The 22632-nt window shown below is 40.4% G+C and overlaps 1 protein-coding gene across 2 annotated transcripts in view; it reads left to right on the top strand.

Moving 5' to 3' along the window:
• Nucleotides 1-22632, top strand: part of PRIM2 (DNA primase subunit 2) — a 79814-nt gene that overhangs the window by 16527 nt on the left and 40655 nt on the right. For both annotated transcript variants that reach the window (XM_072142217.1, XM_072142218.1), the window contains exons 6-7: nucleotides 1490-1585; nucleotides 3599-3736. In XM_072142217.1, the coding sequence (XP_071998318.1) occupies nucleotides 1490-1585; nucleotides 3599-3736 (234 nt within the window). The remainder of the gene's footprint in view (nucleotides 1-1489; nucleotides 1586-3598; nucleotides 3737-22632) is intronic.

Here is a 22632-nt window from a genome sequence, read left to right as displayed (position 1 = left end):
ACGGCGCTGCTGGCCTACGAGGGACGTATATATGTCACCGTATATATGCGTTCCCCAACGGTCTTGTGAATGAAGCTAAATGGAGAGATTCTCCTGTTTAATATGATGCAAGAATTGTGTTTCTAGGTGTTGGAAATGTGCCCCCCTCCAGCTGAAGGTTGAATGGAGAAGGAGCTGCAGGATAGCCTTGGCTTACAGTTTGCAGAATTGCAGAAAATTTTCAATGAAAAGTGATCAAAAGGTCGTACAGTCCTTAATATGATAGCATTGAAAAACGTCATCAAAAGTTGCACAAAATTACACCACCCACTGCTCCGTACACCGAAGTATGAAAAAGTAATTGGCACCAGAAGATGGCAAAATTAAAAAAAAAAAAAATTTATACAGTAGGTTTTAATTGTTGTAAATGTATGTTAACATTATAAAACCTATGCAAATTTGGTATCCCCGTGATCGAACTGACCCTGACAATAAATTAGACATGTCATATCGTGCGCACAGTGAATGCCATAAAATCCAAGCCCACAAGAAAAAGGCACAAATGTGGGTTTTCACCATTTTTCACAGCATTTTTAATTTTTTTCCAGCTTCCTTGTACACGGCATGGTATATTGAATAGCCACACTATGAACTGCAATTTGTGACGCAGAAAACAAGCCATCACAGAGCTCTTTACGTGTAAAAATAAAAAAGTTATAGATTTTTGAGGGTGGGGAGTGAAAAATAGAAATGAATAAAAAAACAAAGAAGGGCTAGGTTGTTATGGAGTTAAAGGTGGGAGGCATATGAGCCTAGCCCCATTTAATAATGCCAAGAAGTTGTGTTTAACTTTAAGTTTATAGTATAGGCCCGAACGCAGATGTGAACTGGGCCTTAGCTGCATCTGATATGCTAAGTAACTCCTCTGGTTGCAAAATAATAATGCACCGTAACTCCCACATGGCTCCTATTCTCTGGCCAGACTGCATCACGCCTACACAGCTTCATAGCCCCCAACCCCCTATCACTTTTTAAACTAGTGTGAGTCTAGACGGAAGCACCAAGCTGTCAAATACATAAAGGACAGGTAGCAAGATAAGGTTGCCTAGGCCAATTTTTTAGTTGTCTTGATGACCAGGACTGACTCGGCCATGTGTATTATGAATGTTTGCAAGAGGGCTGGAGTATTTGCTTCAGTTCTCAGACTCCTGCCCGGCTTCTGAAGTTAATGTGTGGTGTGATGATTTTTAAACCTTGTACGTAAAGTGGAGCTGTATCTGTTAGACACATTTTGATGTAAAAAGTGTTCATTAAAAGAGGCTTATCCCCATGTGGATGTGATGTCAGACCTGGATTCCTGCTCTGCATTCCCTGCTATATGCAAATGTGTGTGATTCCTCCTTAAGGTCTCTTTTAGGTTTTGCAATTAAACATTTTATTTGTATAAGATTGAAATATATAGTTATATATTTTAAGATATATTGTAATGAATGTTGTGAATTTCTTGCAGATAACTGAAGAAGAGAAGAAGATGCATGAGGAAGACTTGATGAATTCTACATATGGCCTGAGCAAAACTAAACTGGAAGAGACAGAATTTTATAAAGTAGGTTACTTATTACTTTCATTAAAGGGCATCTACCACCAGGATGAAGGACAATATGCCGATTTGCCTAAGGGGCTCAGGAAACCATAGGTATTAATGAGGCATTTGCATACAGTCTTTCATCCTGGTGGTAGATGTCCTTTAAGTTTATTCTTCTAGATGAAGTATTTTTTCATTAGTTATTTGCTGATAGAAATATATCAATTTACATTATATTATCTTTAAGTAAAATATTTAGTAAGATATATAGGCTTGACAAGACCATTATGTTAAATAAAACATACTTATGACAAGAGTGGCATGCTGGGTTTTTGGAGGTGAGCGATCGATTTAGGGGGTTTTCCGATTGTTACATTAAGGCTACGTGCACACGACCATATTGTGGGCAGATCACGGCCCCCTCAGAGGTCAAAGACCCCCCCTCTTCTACACTCTGTTGTGTGCTACACCCGGGTTTGTGTATTGTTCTGAAAGAATGTCTTGTAGTTCAGTTGTTTTCCCTCAATTGGCATTGGCCTAATCATTCTTGGGGGAATTTCTTGAATTAATTTCACCCTTCTGCTCCAAATTTGCCAGTAATTCCTTTGTAGCATCTGGCCATATATGCCATAAATGTGTGATAGATGCAGCCACCACACTGGCTGAGAATGATAAAGCTTCTCATGCTTTCATGTTTGGGGGCTTGTGAGGTTCCCCTTTTTTACACAACCTCAGGTATTCTAATACTTTACATAGGCTGCTGAGTGAGCTCAAAGAAATCACACCAAAACTGGAGTCTTGTATAAAGATCTTCCTCAGCAGGAACAGACCAAAAGAGGAAGTAGTTCTGGTCTTTATTGTCTACACATAACATTACAGGTGGTCCCCTACTTAAGAACACCCAACTTACATACGACCCATAGTTGCAAACCCATCTCTGAATTTTGGTAATTTACTGTACTTTAATAAACTGCAATAAACAGCTATACCATTTATCAAATGTGTCTGCAATGAAGCTTTATTGTTAATCCTGGTTCTTATGACAATCCAACATTTTTAAAATCCAATTGTCACAGAGACCAAAAAAAAAATTGTCAGAGGTTACAATTATAAAATATGCAGTTCCGACTTGCATACGAATTCAACTTAAGAACAAACCTACAGAACCTATCCTGTACATAACCCGGGGACTGCATGTATATACAAACTACTTTGGGGAGGGGGGCTTCACAGGGACTACATAGATGATTGGTTGTCTGCTTGTCACGTAATTATCGCAAAGGCATGTAGCACTACAACATCATTTCCCCGTAGTCTATATATGGCTGTAATAGTTCTGATCATGCTCAGTGGATCTGTGATGTTGGTAGCAGAACTCTCTGTAATTTCCAGGAACTGGCTGGGCACAAGACATCCATCTATTTCATAAAGTGCTGCCAGTAAAAGCCACATACTGGGGGTTGATCCACAGGCAGGCAACATCTTAGTTCCACCATTTAGCAAGTGTGCAAAATAAAAGCATCTTTTATTAATCATACAGTAATTCTTCACATGACAATAGACAGGCTATTGTAGTTATTTCCAGGTATAACCTTGAAGAGAAAAATAGATACTGTAGTCACATGTGTCGCTGCATTATTTACACATATGTGGAACATCATTTGAAATGGCAAAAATGATACATTTTTCAGAAACAATATGACAAAAAATACATACCACCATACTTATGTAAAAAGAGAAAATCTTTGCCAAATTTATGGCATGTCTTCGAACTTCATTTGTACCACACGCTAAATTGGTATTACAGGTGTAAAACATTGGTGAAAACATAGCATTATGGACAATCAATTGCTGTATCATGCAACACTCGCAGTAGGAATATGTTCTCTGTCCCTTTAAATGATGCAAAAGCCTCAGGTCTTGATGAACATGATGTAAAATAGGTGCGACATTGATCATTATGCACAAGATCTTGCAATCCTCCTGATGTGGTTTTATTTTTGTGGTTTAATTTGTTCTTTATTTCATTTTAAGGTTCCCTTTCAAGCTGCCCTTGACTTGGTGCGCCCACGGAAAGTGTTCCTCTCTAAAGGGTTTGCTTTCATTCCACACGACCAAATTATTACCTTGATTTTGAATGACTTCAGGACCAGGCTGTCCAAAGCGCTTGCGGTAAGTTATATTAATAGTTCTCCCTGTATACTCTCTAAAAAAAAATTGAGGCTGGATTCAGAAGAACACCTTATGTCTGTGGAAACAGACCTGTATTTTGGTCCAATCCCATATAGAAAAAAGTACAACTAGTGATTATTTGTTTAGATTAAGGTATATATTTATTTACAAAGGACACGTAAATGAAATTCTGACAGTAAAGAATTTCATTTACGTGTCCTTTGTAAATAAATATATACCTTAATCTAAACAAATAATCACTAGATGTACTTTTTTCTTTATTCACTTGAGTGATTTACCAGGGATTTCTAAGTAGCCTTTTTGAGCTCTCCCACCCACAATTTCCCAATCCCATATAGACTGAACACATTGCACATAATGGGAGTCATTACGCCATACAGAAATATGATGCAAGGGTTCCCTCTCTACCAGTCACGCAGTGCTGGTAATGTAAGAACTATTACAGTGTCAGTGCTGCAGTTTGGCCAACAGATATATTTCTGTATGATGGAAGTACTTCCTTCCTGTGCAATGTGTTCAGTATGTGGGTTGGTCCAACATATGTGGGTCCTTTAGCACAGAATTGTGCAGCATGCCTAAAACCCTTCTATCGAGTTGTGTTAAAGGGATTTCTAGAAGGTTGAGCACATGTGCACAGGTTCTGCACTCTGCTATAAGGCGCTCATAAGGCTAGTGGATTAATAAACTTATTGGTACAACTCCTTTATCATGGCTGTTACCTATAGTTCATACTATAGTAGCGAGTACAGCCTGGCATACAGAATTGTGTTAAATTCTTTGCATCCACTTTATATTTCAGAATAATAACCTATATGTTGGGCAATGCGTGCAAAGTGTAAAACTATGATGGGTGCTTTGTCCATTTTGCTTTACTCCATGTGAATATAACTAAACTGCTTCAATGTTTATTGCTTAGCTTACTTATCTTATTGCGTATTCTAAAAAGATATGTAGCCAGCTGATGAATAAGAATAGATATCTAGTAAACTAGGAAACAGAAATGTTTCAGTATCTACTGTAGGAGATGAGCCTTTTACTAGCAGGAGTGAACTGCTATTAGAATATGCTTGGATCTCATTACTTGTGTGAAGCTTCTTTGCTCTATTATCAGGCGACCAAAGTCGTAATATAAGGATTAGCAACTCGCAGTTTCCTGATACAGAGGATTAGGTTAATTTAGCAGCACATGTTACATGCTTCAGAAACTGCATAGTACGGTTTATAGAGTAGGACAATTTTCAGATTTATCAATGCTCAGCTTTAAAGGTGTTTGCTTTAGATTTAACCCATTCTAGTGCAGGCCACTTTATTGCCGTATTTAGGAGATGCAATTTTTAGTTTTATTTTAGTGTCAATGAATGAAGGCTTACATTTTTTTATACAATTTTAACTACATTTATCCCAGGATGGGAAAACTTGTAATGACTTACTGGGGCACAGGTATCCTAGTTTTGCAGCTGCCACTATTTCAAGTAGTGGCCTGAAGTTGGCCTATTTGCTCATTGCAATGTATCTTAAGTTTTTTCCCTTTGTGATACATGTGATGTGCTTCCTGTGTAGTCTCACTTTTTCGACTCTTTGTTTTGGTTTGGGACTTTTTAGTCTGCGTTCAAACGTTCCGTTCTTCATATGCAGTTTTTGATGTCCAAATCACGAGTGGAGTTTAAAAAAAAAAAAGGAGCAGCTTCTCTCAAGGGTGTTGGCACATGTGGTGTTTTAAACCCATTTTTAGGCCGTTTTTAAGCAGCCCATTAAAAAATGCACGGTTTTTTAAAAACGCATCCGTTTTTTGAACGTTTTTGTCAGTTTTTTAATTATCTCAAGATAATTGGGAAAAACAGTCAAAAATGCATGCATTTTTTAACGGACCAAAAACGGGTTAGACTACACGTGTTAGACTACCCTTAGGGTTGGAAGGATTTGAGGAATCTGATTTGCAGACAGACGGAATAATCATTTAATTGTGGATTTTTTTTTTATATTTGTGGTGTCTAAAAAAGGGTATTGTCAAGTGTGCCAAGACATGTTTAATTTCATCAAGAGGATATATACCTTAATTTGATATTAATATTGGTGCCTGGGGCACTCGCTCTTGTAACTGGTGGGGATCCCAGTATTAAGGATCCCCACAGGTGAGCAAGTTGCCTTCTGTGATATGGATAGGTAATAAAGGTTAATTTTGGGACACCCACTTTTTAATTTTATGGGGGTTTTTATTTGTGTCCAAAACCTGAACCATGATCCTGAATAAATATTTATTACAAGGCTTGATGAACATGTGCACCTAGGGAGGAACCCTGTGCTGCAGATCTTCAGCAGAAAATTGATATACCCTTTATTTGCAAACTGTATTTTTTTTCCTTGCGCAGAATCAGTCCATCATGTTAATAACTTTTAAATCTCATTAAAGAAGATCAGATGCACATAAATCAATTTTCCCCAGAAAATTAGCTGCATTTCTGCTTTACATCCAGGGCATCCTTGTATTTCATGCAAGCAAATATTATATTTATGAATACTACAAGAATACGGATGTATGGATTTAAAGATCGAGATAAAGAAATTTAGATATTTAATCACCTCGAGGGCATGTTCGACAAACATTATAAACAAGATGTAATGAGTGCTCCTGCGACCCATTGGCGCTGGCCAGCCCTTTTTACCTGTCTCTACATGTTAGTCCATGCTATCCACATTATGACTTAGAGATTTGATTCCAGTGAGTCTGGCCCATTTGTGAAAATCGGCCTTCTCGGAAGCCTTTGAAGCTTGACCCTCAAGAAGATCCCCTCAGCTAGTTTTAAACCAGATAATAATGGGGGTTGTCCTGTGTGTGTGATGGGGTATTACTGCTCTGAGGTATCCATGGCCCATGTTATCCTACCTTGACCCCTCCCCAATATTCTCCACCGCATGTTTTTCCAATGTGAAGTTGATCATATAGCATATTCCAGAAGACCAGGATTGTCTCAGAAATTGATATCAGATTTCTCAATGTCTCTTGTGATTCAAATGCCATCAACACAGAAAGTTGCAACAAGACTGGGGAACTTTCCCTGTGATCTACAGCTTATTGAAGTATTGTTCATGGTGCCAAATATTCTGCATCCAATAATTCTGCAAGTCCTTGTGAGAACCATAAAGATATTAAAAAACAATTTTCCTGATTTTTATGGTGTTTTAGGTGAAAAGTGGTGTGACGACCAGTTCCTGGTAAGCTCTTGTGTGTTTATGTATGCTGACAGAATACACACAGTGTGCAAAACACTGCAGAGGATTTGTAAGTGTTGCTACTGAAATAATGTTGTGTATTTCCAGCTTGAATAGTCTGAATCTTGGGCCTACAGCGCATTTCTTATAGTACGGCTCCTCTCCTCTTGACACTTGGCTGCACTTACACACAACAGATTTCATTCACATTACCCACTAGTGGTGAGAAAACCTCAGCAGATTCTTGTTGCTAGGAGACTGGGGAAATGGCTTCTTTTTGTACTTGTAAATTCAGTTCTTCGACACTTCTTCTTTTATAGCAAATTTATTTAATCTCTGCAATGAAAATACATAGTCTGTTCAGAGTGTAATGTAGCAAGGGGTGTGTAAATGTGACACAACTGACTAATCAGTGCAATAATAGTTGATGGAGAACATCTTGCTTCAGATACAACATAAAACCCTTGACACAAAGCAAAATATTTTCTTTCGCTGGGTCACACAAAAAAAGGATTAGGTTCTCGTGTTTGCGGGCCTCAAAGTATATAGTTGTGTGCGTGGGCCTTATTCTGTAAGTTGATACAAATGATATATGTAAAAGAGTAAAAATAGTATACCGTATTTTTTGGACTATTTGTTATTGATTTTAACAAACACATGTTTGGGAGTTGCTGGAGGCCCAAGTATTAGATAGAGTTGTCTTTTATCCACCCAATCTCCTGCATGGCACAATACTCCCCCTCAACCCTTAAACGGCTGCTGGTTCTCTTTCACTCACCTCAGTGAAACAAAGCCCTGTCAAGCATGGTAGTCTGCTAGCAACTCTTGTTAGATATCATTCCAGTCCATAACAGGATTATATCGGGCCTGTGGTCAACCCAGGCAGCGCATATATAACAGAGACAAGGATGGGGGCATTTGTGTATCGAGATAAAACAACAACCTAGGTTAAAATGATTTAATTCCTTATGGGCACACTAGACAACACAATACACAGAGTATTGTACAAGTGAATGTGTACAGTAGACAGAATACAAGTGAAGAACAAGTTTTAGCAATCACATGAAAGTTAATAAGCATGTGCTGCATCAATGGGAAGGGATAGCCAGCACTCTCATTCTTCCTTTTTTTTGATGTTGTGATAACTCCCCCTAAAAGAACCAAAGCTTAGAGGGCTGATTTGCTTTTATGGGTTGGGTAGACATACCCTTCCGCCTCTAGGTGGGTGCAGTAATAAGCTGATGAACTTCAGATGAATTTTAACTTCTCAAATGGGGGAGGTCAAAGCACTGTCTTTTGAGCCATCAGTCCCATCCAGATCTCCAGTATCTTCTGAGGCAAACGTGACCCAATTAATTTGCTTCCATTGATAGATCAGCGTACCTCGAGAATAGATTGGGACCCAGGTGTGCGTTTGCTCCGCTATCCAGATCTCAGAAATGTATCTGGAAACTGGCTGGGGTGCACCATAATTCCACAACTGGAATTGCTGTCCTTGCTTTATACCTTTATCTCTTTAATCTCATTCAATCCATCTGCCGACTGGGTTAATGTATTGGTGGTTAGACCCGGGGAAGGAATCGCTGTCATACATATTCCTTCACTACTGAGGATTGCAGGATATCTCTCTTTGCCTCCTCCTCCTCTGCTTCCTCTTCTCCTGCCTCAGCATCGACCAACATATTAGTTTCAGCACAGCCATGGGGAAACGCAGTGGCCATGTTGAAACTCCTCTATCTGGGCTAAAGACCACACCACCAGGGAAAAATGCCCTCCCTACTTCCTAGAGCAGTGATGGCGAACCTTTTAGAGACAGAGTGCCCAAACTGCAACCCAAAACCTAATTACGTATCGTAAAGTGCCAGTACGGCAATTTAACCAGAAAACTGACGGTTTAGAATCAATTTATACAGGACTGTCTGAGCTCGGATTCCAGCAGTCCTATGCACACTGAAACGCCACTTTTACACCATTTTACGTCACATAAAAGAGTAATAAAAAGTTATCAAAAGGTTACGCAGTCCTCAAAATGGTAGCAATGAAAACAACGGCTCATTAAGCAAAAAAATCACACCTCCCCAGCTCTGTGCACTAAAGTTATTAGCGTCACAAGATGGCGAAACTATTTTCTTTTTCGTACACTGTTTAAATTATTGAAAAAGTATTAAAACACAATAAAACCTACAAATCTGGTATCGCTGTAATTTTACAGAACCAAAGAATAAATGATTTGGAGCGCACAGCGAAAGTATTAAAATCCAGCTTCCACGACATGGAATAATAGATGAGAAGTAAAATATGTTACGCAAAAAATAAGCCCTCACACAGGTATATATAAATGCACATGTAAATATGTATTTCTATGTATGTATGTTTAATGTATGTACATATATTATATATGTTACTTGGTCTTTGGTTGTCCAAGGTGGCGGCCATGCTGGCGGGCAGAGGTTCAGGTGTCTGTTGTCCCCGGGGGAGGGGGGGTTGTCGGTAGGGTTGATGGGCAGAGGGTGGGCGGCCAGAGTTAGGGCTGGGGGGTTATGAGGCATTTGTTCCAGGGGAGGGGGTGATGGGGGGCAGTGACCAGAGTTGAGCGGGGGGGGGGGGGGGTAGTGAGAGCGGCCGGAGTTTGGGCGGGGGGAGTTTGGTGTTGCGATAGCGGGCAGAAGCGGGATGGGGTTCAGGCGCGCCGGGGGGGGGGGGCTTGTGGTAGCGGGCGCAGTGAGTTTTGGGCCGGTTGCTTAGGGGAGGGGTGGGCAGGAAATCGGCCTTCCTGCTGATCTATTATGCCCCGTGGATGCCCTGAATTTAAAAAAAATAAACTCACCTCAGACTCCGCGTTCCTCCGGCTGATCACTGCAGCGCACACGGAGTAAGGTGTCCAGCGCTGGCAGCGTAATGTCATCATTACGCTGCCAGCGCTGGGACGCTTACCATCCTATGCGCTGCAGTGATCAGTGTGACAGAGCAGGCAGTGTCAGCGCCCTGCTCTGTCATGGCTGTTAGCAGTATCGGAGTGCAGCTACTGCTAACAGCCATGACAGCCAGGTGTGGACAATGGTTGTCCGCACCTGGCAGTGGTTGGGAGGATGGGGTGCGTTCCAGCAGTGAGGGCTCTGCGTGCCTTCTCTGGCACGCGTGCCATAGGTTCACTACCGCTGTCCTAGATTAACTCCCTGGATTATCTGAAACTTTAAAAAAAAAAAAACAGATAAAGCTAAAAAAATTATTTATTTTTTCTAAAAACAAACTGGAAAAACTCTTTCAAATTCTTTTGAAAGGGGGGGCTATTTTATAATTACAAACTAATTTGTTCCCATGCCCTACCTTGCACCTTTGCTTAACTTGTTGGTGCCAAGCTTCCTGGCAAATTACACAGACATGCCAGAGCTTCTGCATAAAGTGTGAGCCCTCTGTGCGAACAGCCTGCGTTCACACCCTGCAGCTTCACGTCTATCTGCAAATGCAGAGGAACTTTGGCCTTCCCACGTACCGTCTAATATGTGATGTGCCAACCGGATGTAATTACACTTTACATCTGCTGGAAAGCGTATGTGAGCAGCAGCAGGGAACTTGTGAGTTCCAGCTGCAAAATGCCCGGGTGTGTCAAAGTGCTGACCAACAGTACTTCTCCACCAATGAGCAGGCCTCAATGAAGGACTTGTATGCCTCAAGCTGCAGTGCTTCCAATACGCTAGTGATATGGGCTGACGACGCCATTGTCAGCACTAGCATCCCCATCCCCACAGAGGATGTAAAGGTGACACAGAAGGCAGAATTTTTTAAATTTTTTTTTTTTTTTCCCCCAGAATTGCAAAAGGACACAGAAAAGGAAAACTATAATCTCATTGTATAAATACAATTCTTAAGTAATGGAAAGCCAAAAAAACATGCAAGTGTGTCTACAATAACTACAACAAGCTCTTCAGTTATAATTTTTTGGTAATCCTTTGTAAAGTGGCTAAAACTTCCACTTTCCATTCAAGTCTTCTACTCTTAATATACCATATTCCCACATAATTTGTTCTACCCTCCAAACTTCATTGACCCCAGAAATAACCTCGCTAACCGTAGGACACCTAGAAGTTCTCCAATTACTAAGGCCTGGATACTGAACAAATCATATTTCAAACCCATAGATATTATCCATACTCCTCCAATATACAGGTGGAATATATTTAACAACAGCTGTGTTGGCGTTCCATATTTCCCATAAAGGGAACCTGTCATTTGAAATTGGGGAGGAGCTGCTAGAGCAGCACAGACGGCAGCACAAAGCAGGATGCTTCTCCCATAGCTTTAACTTGTCAATTCTGCTGAGTGCCAATGCCCCTGTCCTCTGTCACACAATCTTTTATCGGGAGCTACAGCAGTGAAGGGACATGAAGGGGCTGCAGCTCCCCGCACTGACGCATCAGGCTATTTTCAAGGTGTAAAACTGCCTTGACATGCATAAAAGGCGCTTGTAGAGGCGTTAATGCGATCTATGGTCCTGAATGTCTTCAAATGACACTTTGATAAGAATCAGTTACACTTTAAATAAAAGATTTTTTTCATTTTTCTGTTTCAGCGTTGAGGTGTTGATATGCGTTGTTTGTATTATTCAATTTAAAGGGGTTGTTCACTTTCAGTAAATAATTTGATATTGATTGTGTAATGAAAAGTTATACAATTTTCTAATATACTTTCTGTATCAGTTCCTTTCGGTTTTCTAGATCTCTGCCTGCTGTGATCTGGCTGCAGTGACAGCTGTTTGGGATGTGTCACATCACATTTGTTAAACACCCACAATCTGGCATGTAAATCTAATATGTAAAATGTTTGGCTGCTGCTGTTAGGCGCATGGTCTGCTATGCAAGGCCTGCTTTGCTTTGACATAGATCAGCCACCTTGTCTGAGAAGTTTCTGTACAGTTTATCCTTAGAAACCCATGCTGCTTAACATGCAACTTGAAGTTATGTGGTACAAATCTGCATTTACAAGAAGTTGAAAACCTTGTATTATTATTTTATGCCGTAAATGAAATACCTGGATTCCTTGATGCCTAAAGGATTTAGTTTAGCAACTTAACCACTGTGCTTCTTAGATGCAGCCATGTGTTTCAGTGAATAAGACCTTACTTGCCTACCAGTTCCTTTGGTGTTCTGTGTACAGTTTACCTTTGGATCAATTGCTGGCCGTGCATGCACAACTTGTCTTCACAAAAGCAATGGTTACATGCAGTTTTTTAGTCATTTTTTTGAAAAGTGTGTTTTCCTCTTTCACAAAAAAACAAAACATACATTGTTCTTATGTTCCAGATGTAATATTTCTTCTGTTTTGTAGCCCTTTTTTCACATTTTTCTAAGCTGTATATTGATGAGCAGGGTCTTTACTGTTCCTATATTTGCTCTAGAGTTGTGCCTTTTTCTGCCCTTAATTCCCACATCTCTTGGTGTTCCCTCTCGAGTCACTCAACAGCTAATGCAATGAGCGTTGAAGGAAATCTACCATTTGATTTTATGCATTATGAACCAAACATACCAAGGGACTATATAATACAACCCACACACGGGACTATCACTTAATCACATATACAGGCATACATACACGCACGCATACAAACACACATATACTGTAGAATACTGTAGCTACACTAATGCAGTTATATATCTTGTTTAATCCCTGAACTGAGTGGTTTTGCTGAAAAAACAATTATAAAATTATGATAATGAGGCGCTGCCGACCCTGTGGCTGCCTTGGTGCTTCTCCTCTTAACGTAATTATGCACTGCTCCAAAGAACGCTGTATTCACTCTGTTGTCCCTGACAGGCAGAAGTAATCCATCACTGCACCATACCCCAGCTGCTGTGTATGAGTCATGCAGCTCATGTTGATTGGTCTGGACAGTTCAGAAAGCTCTGTGTAATGTGTTTTTGTAGGCTGCCTGCATGCAACCCAGCTTTCCCAAGTTCCTGAATTTTATAGTTTTTTGAGCAAAACCTCTAGTTTCAGGGCGTAAACAAGATGTTTCTGCATCCGTGTAGCTACAGCATTCTCAAGGTATGTTTGGCTAACTATGCATAAAAACAAATTGTAGATTTTCTTTAACAGGTTCACGGCGGCGGCGGGTCCTGGTGCATGGAGAGGGCTCACGGGCTTAGCCCTCTCCATAGCTGTTAAGTCTTTGCTGCATATTGTAGCAAAGGCTTACTGGTAACACCCGCAATCAATGCCAACACCGATCGCGGGTGCTTTCTTGCTGAACGCTGTTGGCGATGTCATCATGGAGCGGCGATCTGTTGCTATGGTAGCCTCGGGTGTTCCGAAGACCCGAGGCTGCTTTGTTTTAAGCCATTTGTTACAATGTGCTATCAGCACATTGTAATGAATGAGGAGTAAAATCCCTATATACTGCCATACTGTAGTATGGCAGTATATGGTAGGATCGATCAGACAACCTAGGGTTAAAGTACCCTAGGGAGTCTGAAAAATAGTAAAAATTAAAAAAAAACTGTTGAAAAAAAATTGTAATAAAAAATCCCAAAAATTCAAATCGCCCCCCTTTCCCTAGAACTGATATGAATCTAAATAAACAGTAAAAATCATAAACACATTAGGTATCGCCGAGTCCGAAAATGCCCGATCTATCAAAATATACTAATGGTTTTTCACTGCATTTAACCCTGTTACGGAAAATCGCGCCCAAAGTCAAAAATGGCACTTTTTTTGCCATTTAAAAAAAAAAATGTAAAAATTGTTTAAAAAGGGATGAAAAGTTCGTAAAGTCCTAAAAATAATATAATTGAAAACATCATCAAAAGTCTCAAAAATGACACCACCCACAGCTCTGTACACCAAAGAATGAAAAAGTTATTAGCACAAGAAGACGGCAAAATAAAAAAAAAAAAATTTGTACAGGAGGTTTTAATTTTTGTAAATGTATGAAAACATTATAAAACCTATACAAATTTGGTATCTGCGTAATCGTATTGACCCAAAATACAAAATATTGTCATTTGGGTCGTGAAGTGAAAGCTGTAAAATCCAAGCCCACAAGAAAATGGCGAAAATGCGTTTTTTCACCATTTTCACTGCATTTGGAATTTTTTCAGCAGAGGCAGGGGGAAAGTTTTACACCAGGTGTACATTTGGAAATAAGAAAACATAGGAGAAAACCAAGATCCATCTTCAAAAATAAAAATACGTCATTGGAACATTTATCATCTACTCCAAAAACATATGTTAATTTTCATCCTCTGAATATGATTCTTCAGATACCAAGACTGATATTTCTGAAACAGAAAAATCATCCACACAACTGGATATTAATGTGCAAAAAGTGTCAAATAATGGAAAAGGAGAGGCAAGAGGAAATCGAGAGAGTGCATATCCCCTGCGACGTGGGAACAAGAAAAAGTAAATCTACTGGATGACGGAGTCATCATTCTTGCCCCCTACTATCACCACTTAGGATCAACAGGAGATTCTATGAAAAGGTTTAACCCCTTCACGCTCCGTGACGGATATATCCGCCATGGAGCTGTGAAGGTTGTATGAAGAAGGCTCACGGGCTGAGCCTTCTCCATACAGACGGTCCCCTACTTAAGGACACCCGACTTACAGACAACCCATAGTTACAGACGGACCCCTCTGCCCATTGTGACCTCTGGTGAAGCTCTCTGGAAACTTTACTATTGTCCCAGGCTGCAATGATCAGCTGTAATGTGTCTGTAATGAAGATTTATTGATAATTCTTGATACAATTACAGCAAAAATTTTGAAACTCCAATTGTCACTGGGGCAAAAGAAAAAATTTTGTCTAGAACTTCAATTATAAAATATACAGTTTCGACTTACATACAAATTCAACTTAAGAACAAACCTCCGGACCCTATCTTGTATGTAACCCGGGGACTGCCTGTACAGAGATGGGCTTTGCTGCATATCGCTAACCTTTTCTTTGCCACCGGCAAAGTCGCCGGCGGCACTTTAAATTTGGCGGCGCATGGGCACCGCCATCTTACCTCCGGTCGCTGCTCCCCCGAACGTCATCTGGGGGCGGCGATCGGTTGCCATGGTAGCCTCGGGTCTTCGTTTGACCCGAGGATACATGGCTTCTGCATATCCATTACAATGAGCCTGTGGCTCATTGTAATGTATAGTGAGCAGAAATGCCATATACTGCGATACAGTAGTATTGCAGTATATGGCAGGAGCGATCAGACCATCTAGGGTTAATGTACCCTAGAGGGTCTAAGAAATAGTGGGAAAAAAAAGAAAAAAAAATGTAAAAAAATAATAAAATATTAAAAGTTCAAATCACCCCCCTTTCCCAAGAACTGATATAAAATATAATAAATAGTAAAAATCACAGACACATTAGGTATCGCCGCGTCCCAAAATGCCCGATCAATCAAAATATAAAAACAGTTATTGACGGCGGTGACCTCCGGAACGGCAAGTGGCGCCCAAATGTGCAAACCGCGACTTTTACACCTTTTTAGATGACATAAAAAATTTAATAAAAAATGATCAAAATGTTGCACAGTCCTCAAAACGGTAGCAATGCAAACGTCGGCTCATTTCGAAAAAAATGACACCTCACACAGCTCCATGCGCCAAAGTATGAAAAAGTTATTCGCGTCAGAAGATGGCAAAAAAAAATGTTCTTTTTTGTACACATTCGTTTAATTTTTGAAAATGTATTAAAACGCAATAAAACCTGTATAAATTTGGTATCACCGCGATCGCACCGAACCAAAGAATAAAGTAGAGGTGTTATTTGGAGCGCAGAGTGAAAGTCGTAAAAACTGAGCCCACAAGAACATGCAGTTTTTTTCAATTTTTCCACATTTGGAATTTTTTTGCGGCTTCCCACTACATGGCATGGAATAATAAATAACATCATGGGAAAGTAAAATTTGTTACGCACAAAATAAGCCCTCACACAGGTCTGTACACGGAAAAATGAAAAAGTTATGGATTTTTGAAGATGGAGAGCGAGAAATTAGCGAAAATACCCTGCGTCCTTAAGGGGTTAAACTACTCAAGTATAAGCAGAGGTACCTAATTTTAACAAAAAAAAGGGAAAACGTATTGACTTGAGTATAAACCAATGGGGGAAAATATATTGGTCACAGCCTCCAGTCAGTATAAAGCCAACAAAATCCCCCAGTATATGGCCTGTCAACCCCCCCCCCCCAGTATATAGCCTGTCAGCCCCCCCCCCCCCCAATATTTAGCCTGTCAGCTCCTGCCCCCCCTCCCCAGGATATAGACTGTCAGCTCCTGCCCCCCCCCCAGGATATAGCCTGCTGTCAGCTCATGCCCCCCCCCAGTATATAGCCTGTCAGTTCCTGCCCTCCCCCCCCCGTATATAGCCTGCCAGCCCCTCTAGTAAATAGCTAGCCACTACCAGCTCCTGTAGTATATAGCCTTACAGCATTTTTTTTTATCCTACCAGCTCCTGTAGTATATAGCCTGCCCAGCCCCCCGTAGTATATAGCCTGACCATCCCCCTCCCCCAGAGTATACAGTTAAATTGAACCTGTACTCCCCTTTCCAAACCCCCCCTCTCCTCGCTTGCCGACTTAATTGTTTGTAAGCCGCCGGCATTGCAAGGGGAGCTGAAGGACCGGTAGAGGGACCGGTGCATCGAAAGCAAGAAGAGTACTTGAGGGGGGGGCATTTGAAAGGTGAGTACAGTGTTCGTTTTTTTTTTTTTTTACTAATTTTTGTGCTGAAAAACTGCTTTTACTCGAGTATATACACTATGTTCCTGGTAAACCATTTAATATCCTTAACACTTTAATGGACGATAATAAATAAATACGTCTTACAGTGAAAAAACATATTTTTTTGGTATTGGTGATATGCATACATATACACATTCTGCCATTAATTATGAATTTGCTGGTCTGAATTGTGTTGAACAGAATTGTTTTGCATGATATGTCTAGGGAAACGGAAAACTGATATCAGTCGAAATCGTACACCTAACACCTCTTTTTATCCCAAAAAAATCAAGGTTAGGTTAGAGCCTATGGATCATTCTCAATCTATTGTTGAGAGGGAATTATCTGACTTGCATCAGAGATTCCACCACACCTCCTTTTCACCATAACCTCACTAAGAAACAGGATTCTGACAATCTAACCAATTCTATCACCCACTCTTTGAGATGCTTAGTGGAAGAAGGCAGAAGTCAAGGGATCCTAGATGATAAAACCGCTAAATATTTAGTTCCTGAAAACCTGGTTATACCAAAGACATTTTTCCTCCTCCTATTTACTCTGTTATTTCGGAGATTAATTCCCTCAATGTAAGATTGAGCATATGGGTTGATGGGTTACTTCAGCCCCTGATTCTAAGCACTACTGAGGTGCTAAAATCCTTTTTCACATGTGATGTGGTTAATTTGTATTCAGCAATTCCTCATAATCTTTGACAGCAGTAGAACATAATCTATTCAAATACAGTACAAATAATAGAGATATGCAATATTTCATCATTACAGCTATTGATTTTTTTATTGCAAACTTACTTTTTTAATGTTTAATAAGATTTTTTTTCTGCAGATCTGTGGTGCCCCAACGAGTCAAAATTTTCTCCCTCGTTAGCCATTCTTTTTGTAGACTAGTGCGAGAAATATTCCTTTTTTCCTCCACATCATTTGGTACAGAAGGTATGTGGATGATATGCGGCTGGTGTGGAATGGCAGTGAGTCATCCACAGACATTTTCGTTTAATCTCATTGTCGTTAATGTATTCAATCTAAAATTTACGGCTGAAACCCCTAGGAAATTGTTCATTTTTTGGATTAAGAACTTACTGTTCTGGAATGTCAGGAATGCCTCAGTTTAGGTTCATATGTATCGCAAGCCATTATCGGGCAATGCAATTTAATCAGCAGCTAGCTTTCACCCTTCTCACACAATTAGATCTATCCCATATGGGGAATTCTTAAGAGCTAAAAAATATATTCCAATGAAAGATTTTATCGGGAAGTATGTAAATAAACCAGATAGTATAGCAGTATATGGGGACTTTACACATCATCTATTAGAATGTGCAAATCGCACATTGTAATAAATGAGTTAATATCGGCTGTCGACCCAAGGCTGTCGTAACTGATCACTGCCCCCGATGACTGCGCCCACGTGCTTTAGGCATTTACAGCCTTGAGACCCGCGACTGGTGCCAGCCTGTGAGCCCTCTCCATGCACCCGTAGCCGGCGTATGATGAACAGATACGTCAGACGTCGTTAAGGGGTTAAATTACAGAAATGATTTGGCTTATGTAACATTGTGATACATGTCCTTCTTCAAAGGGTTTAACCTGTTATTTTGTTAAATACTGTGCTAGGATTTATCCACACAATGGGGCAGATTTATAAAAAAAAATGTCGTAAGGTTAGACTAGAGCAGAGTTAGACTAGACAGTCTTATTCTGCACCAGATTTATAAAAGTGTCTAATACTGGGTGATAAATCTGTCCTAGTATAATGCTGTCTAGTCGTACTTTGCGCTTCCTATTAGTTGGTTTACTCTACACTAAAAAGTTAGGGCAATTCTGCTGGGTTAGCAGTATTTCTGGCGCAAAGACACTTTTAATGCCCTTTGACGCGCTAGTCGTAGGAGAGCCAGAAAACTGTCTAAAACCCTTTATAAATGTGGTGCAGACAGTATTGTAATGCAAACTACAACAGAATTCTGTTGTGGACAGATTAATAAATCTTCCCCAATGTGTCCAGCAATGGGTTTAGCTGGATTCACGTTGGAACACCACAGTAGTCACACCACTTGTCCCACTATGTGCTCAATTTGCATTTTACCAACAGATTATTTTGAAGTGTTTGCTTTACTAGCACACTGTTTGGGAAGTATTCACACGTGTCTAAAAATATATTTAAAGGGGTTGTGTCACCATAGCAAATGGCTGTAATTGGGTTCAATGCATTGTGACAAGTACTTTCACCATTTACACTTATTACAAAATATGCAGGCTTACTGAGATAACTCCCTTTGTCCTGGTTGCTGGCGCCCTCTAGTGGTAGCTGTGTCCCGTCCTGAGCAACAGCTGATCTGGCCGAGTCTGCGCACAAGCATTCCACCAGCTGCTCTACAGATCACTCCACACTGAGAGATCACCTGACACACTGCAGTCAATAGGAAGTGAGACATGGTGGCAGAGAGCTCAGCCGTCTACACCAGTGAATGAGGTGATTTCCACTGCTCCACAGTTGCTTCCAGCAGCAGATACAAGGTAACTGCAGACATACATGACTATCTGCTGCACAGAGGAGTCTTCCCCTAACATGAGTTATAGCAATATGGCAGCCCTTTCCTCCCTCCACCATCAGTCAGGTCACACAGGAGGCTGCAGAGATAACACAAGTAACAGGCTGAGCTCTGATCTCTCCTGATGTAGTCCTCCTCCTGTACTCTCCTCCATTCACTGTCCCTCCATGTTACCCTGCTCTCCTGCAGTCCTCCTCCTGTACTCTCCACCATGCACTGTCCCTCCATGTTACACTGCAGTCATGCAAAGGGGCCCCTGTGCCTGACTAGCAGGGAAGTAGCTAAAGATCAGTAACATGTGAGAAGCTGTCACCTATTTATCTATGTATGTTAGCCTGACCGACCATGATGCTGTGAGAATGCATAGTACATGTGTACTATGTGCAGTGTCCTGTGTAGTGTGCAGGGGGCGCCAGATTCAGGATTTCTGGTGCATGTTCTTCATGAATCTGGTGCCCCCTGCACTACTTTGAAAGACTGCACCAACTTTTTTGGTGCACTTTTAACATGGGGCGTGTGACACATTTCTATTGGATCAGTAAATGCAGGGACTATTTGAGCACAGCAGGTGGAAGGAGACTCTGTAATATAATTTATGCATTCAGGTTCCAGGTTTAAGCAGGCCCCTGGGTGACAGAGCTTCAGTTGGCCCATTTCAGTGAACTCCGGTCCCAGCAGTGATACACAAGGACAGAAGTTCCCCTCTCACAGGGGAACTTCTAGCAAATTTTGTCCCCTTCTGCACAAGTCTATTATATTTAAATGACCTGATGCCTCATGCTTAAAGAAAGAAGAGCTAAATAGTCACAGTGCCCCCCTCAGTAGCCAATAGTCAGGGTCCCCACAGTAGCAAATAGTTACAGGGCCCCCAGTAGCTAGGTCACGTTGTGCCAGAAATTTTTTTTGGATCCTGGCACTTGTCTGTGTATGTCGGGTGCTGGTACCAGCCCTGCATATGTTCATTTAAAGTATCAACATTTTTCAGAAAATCAACATTTTCTTTAAAAAAGAACGATGTCAAATCCACGTAATTTTTCCTGTGGGTGAAAGGCTGGGTTTGGTAGCATTTTTAAAACATATTTGACATGCATATTTTTAGTTTTTTTATGTGTATTTTGCGAGTTATTCTAAGCTGTACTCAGCTTGTCTAATTTACAATTGTCGACTTGATTTGCTAGAGCGGGTCCCTAAGGAAATAGTGAAGTCTGTAGATTAAATGAAAATCCACACCATAGTATCTTCATATTGTCATGTTGACAACACTTGACAGTCTCTGCTTTGAGAGGTGGTTGTTTAAAAATTGTGATTAATGAAAGCTGCATCACTTGAAATTCATTTCAGGTATTATCTCCTCCGTGTTAAACCAGAGTAATTCATTGTAACATAGATGGATGATTTTTATAATAACATGCATACACAAGGTTAGCAAGGTAATAACTTTGGCAGGGCAATATAAAACATGATTAACACAACTTTGTCCTTTGACTATTATACATTTGGTTGGATTTGATCGTAAGTCGTCCAAAAGCATTTTTTTTCATTACAGTGGAAATTCAATTAGCATACCACTGCATAATATATCATCTGAGCAGCTTAAATATCTTGTGAAATATGTTTCATTGAATACTATTAATTGAAATGTGACTATGCTTCTAGTATCTAGATGTTGCTTATCAAATGACTGTACATTTTCCATCAAAGAATACTTGCAGGTTGATTTCTTAATATGAATTAAAGCGAACCTGACACCACAATTTTCACAAATACAGCCAGTGGCAGGTTCCTATAGAGCCCGCGGTAACACCCTTCTTTTCGCTAAAAAAGGTTTCCCTCAGATGGTAATAAAATAAGAGTTATAAACTGGCCTGGTATCTATGCATCTTAAGAGCGAGTTGAGGGGCGTGGCTTAATAACATGTGACCAGGGTGACCTCATGACGGGTCCTTTAGTCTCTTAACATTAGCAAACTGTACCCGATGCATATATCTGACTACATAAAAAAAATCACAGCATACCTGCTTTGACTTCTACTCCCCTCTATAAAGGCTGCTGTGATTTTATGTGTTATGATTTTTCTCTGATTTCATGAGATATATGCTCGGTGTACAGTTATCTAAAGTTAGAAGGCTAAAGGGCCTGTGAAGATCTCAGAGGAGCTGCTGGATTTAGCCCGAGGAGGCCACGCCTACCTCAAGTTGAATATATGGGAATCTGAGGGGAACAACTTTTAGACAAAAGAAGGGTGTCAGTTAGTTTCTAGGGCTCCATGGGAACCTAGCTGTATTTGTAAATTATATGGTGAAGGGTTCCCTTTAAATTTGAATAACATTATTGCACCACAGTTGTATATTATTTTCCTAACAAAACTTTTTCTTTTGTAAATGTGTATAGGGCTCATTTATTTTAGAATGCACTCTACAAGTTACGGTAGTAGTATTTGCTGCTATTTTTTGATGTGCTAGCATTGTGTTAAATGGTTATTGCCACAAAGAGAAGATTCTTAAATATACTCAGGATAACAATAGCATTGTTATTCTCTACTTCACTGTTATTAACAAAATACAACATTTTACAGATATTCCAATCTGCCTCCATATATCTTCCGACTATGGTCGGATTGTTCTTTTGAATAGCTCCCCTTGTTTGCCTCCTGCCCCTCCCCCCTGCATTACAAGACCAGCTCAGACACAGGCACTTCCTGCCAGCAAGGAGCAGTGTGCAGAGACTTACTCTACAAACAGATAAGGTTTTTATAGCAGAGCTCACTCTGTGTTTTATTGTTTAGGTGAGGGAGCAGAGCCAACTGTGTGTTTTTTATTGATTAGGTAAGTTAGCAAAGCTGAGAGTGTCATTGCGTTTTATATCCATCTCATCATTATCTCTGATCCGTCTCATCTATCTTTTTCTATGTGTCAAATTCTAGTAGAGCATTCAGAAGCTAAATATAAGGGTAGATAAATCCTGTACCCTAATGATATAAGCACATTGTCAGCACATCAGCACAGAAGAATCATAAAGTGTCTGCTTAGAGAGTTCTCGCCCACACTCTGGAATTTTACAATGACCATCACTTTTTTATTCTTTCATGGGCAAACCCTTTTAAAGGGATACATTCAATAGCCTATACTGATTTGTAAAAATGCCAGCATTGTCATTGTCAGCATTCTGCATTATTTCAGTAGTTTATGATAGTTGATTTACATTACCTGACTCAATGCCAGCAGTGTGTGATGAGTCCTCAGGGAGGGACAGCTACAGCATATGTGTGCCTGTCTCCTAATGCATTTTTCCTCTCCTCCACACCATCCCCCTCCACTGCCGACTCACTGCACATGACAGGAAGTAGGGAGTCGGGGAGGGAGCTGCATAAGTGTGGAGAAGGG

The sequence above is a fragment of the Engystomops pustulosus genome, chromosome 3 (assembly GCF_040894005.1).
Source record: "Engystomops pustulosus chromosome 3, aEngPut4.maternal, whole genome shotgun sequence".
Classification (NCBI taxonomy): Eukaryota; Metazoa; Chordata; class Amphibia; order Anura; family Leptodactylidae; genus Engystomops; species Engystomops pustulosus.
Note: the sequence above shows the minus strand (reverse complement) of the source record. Positions and strands in the feature narration are given on the sequence as shown.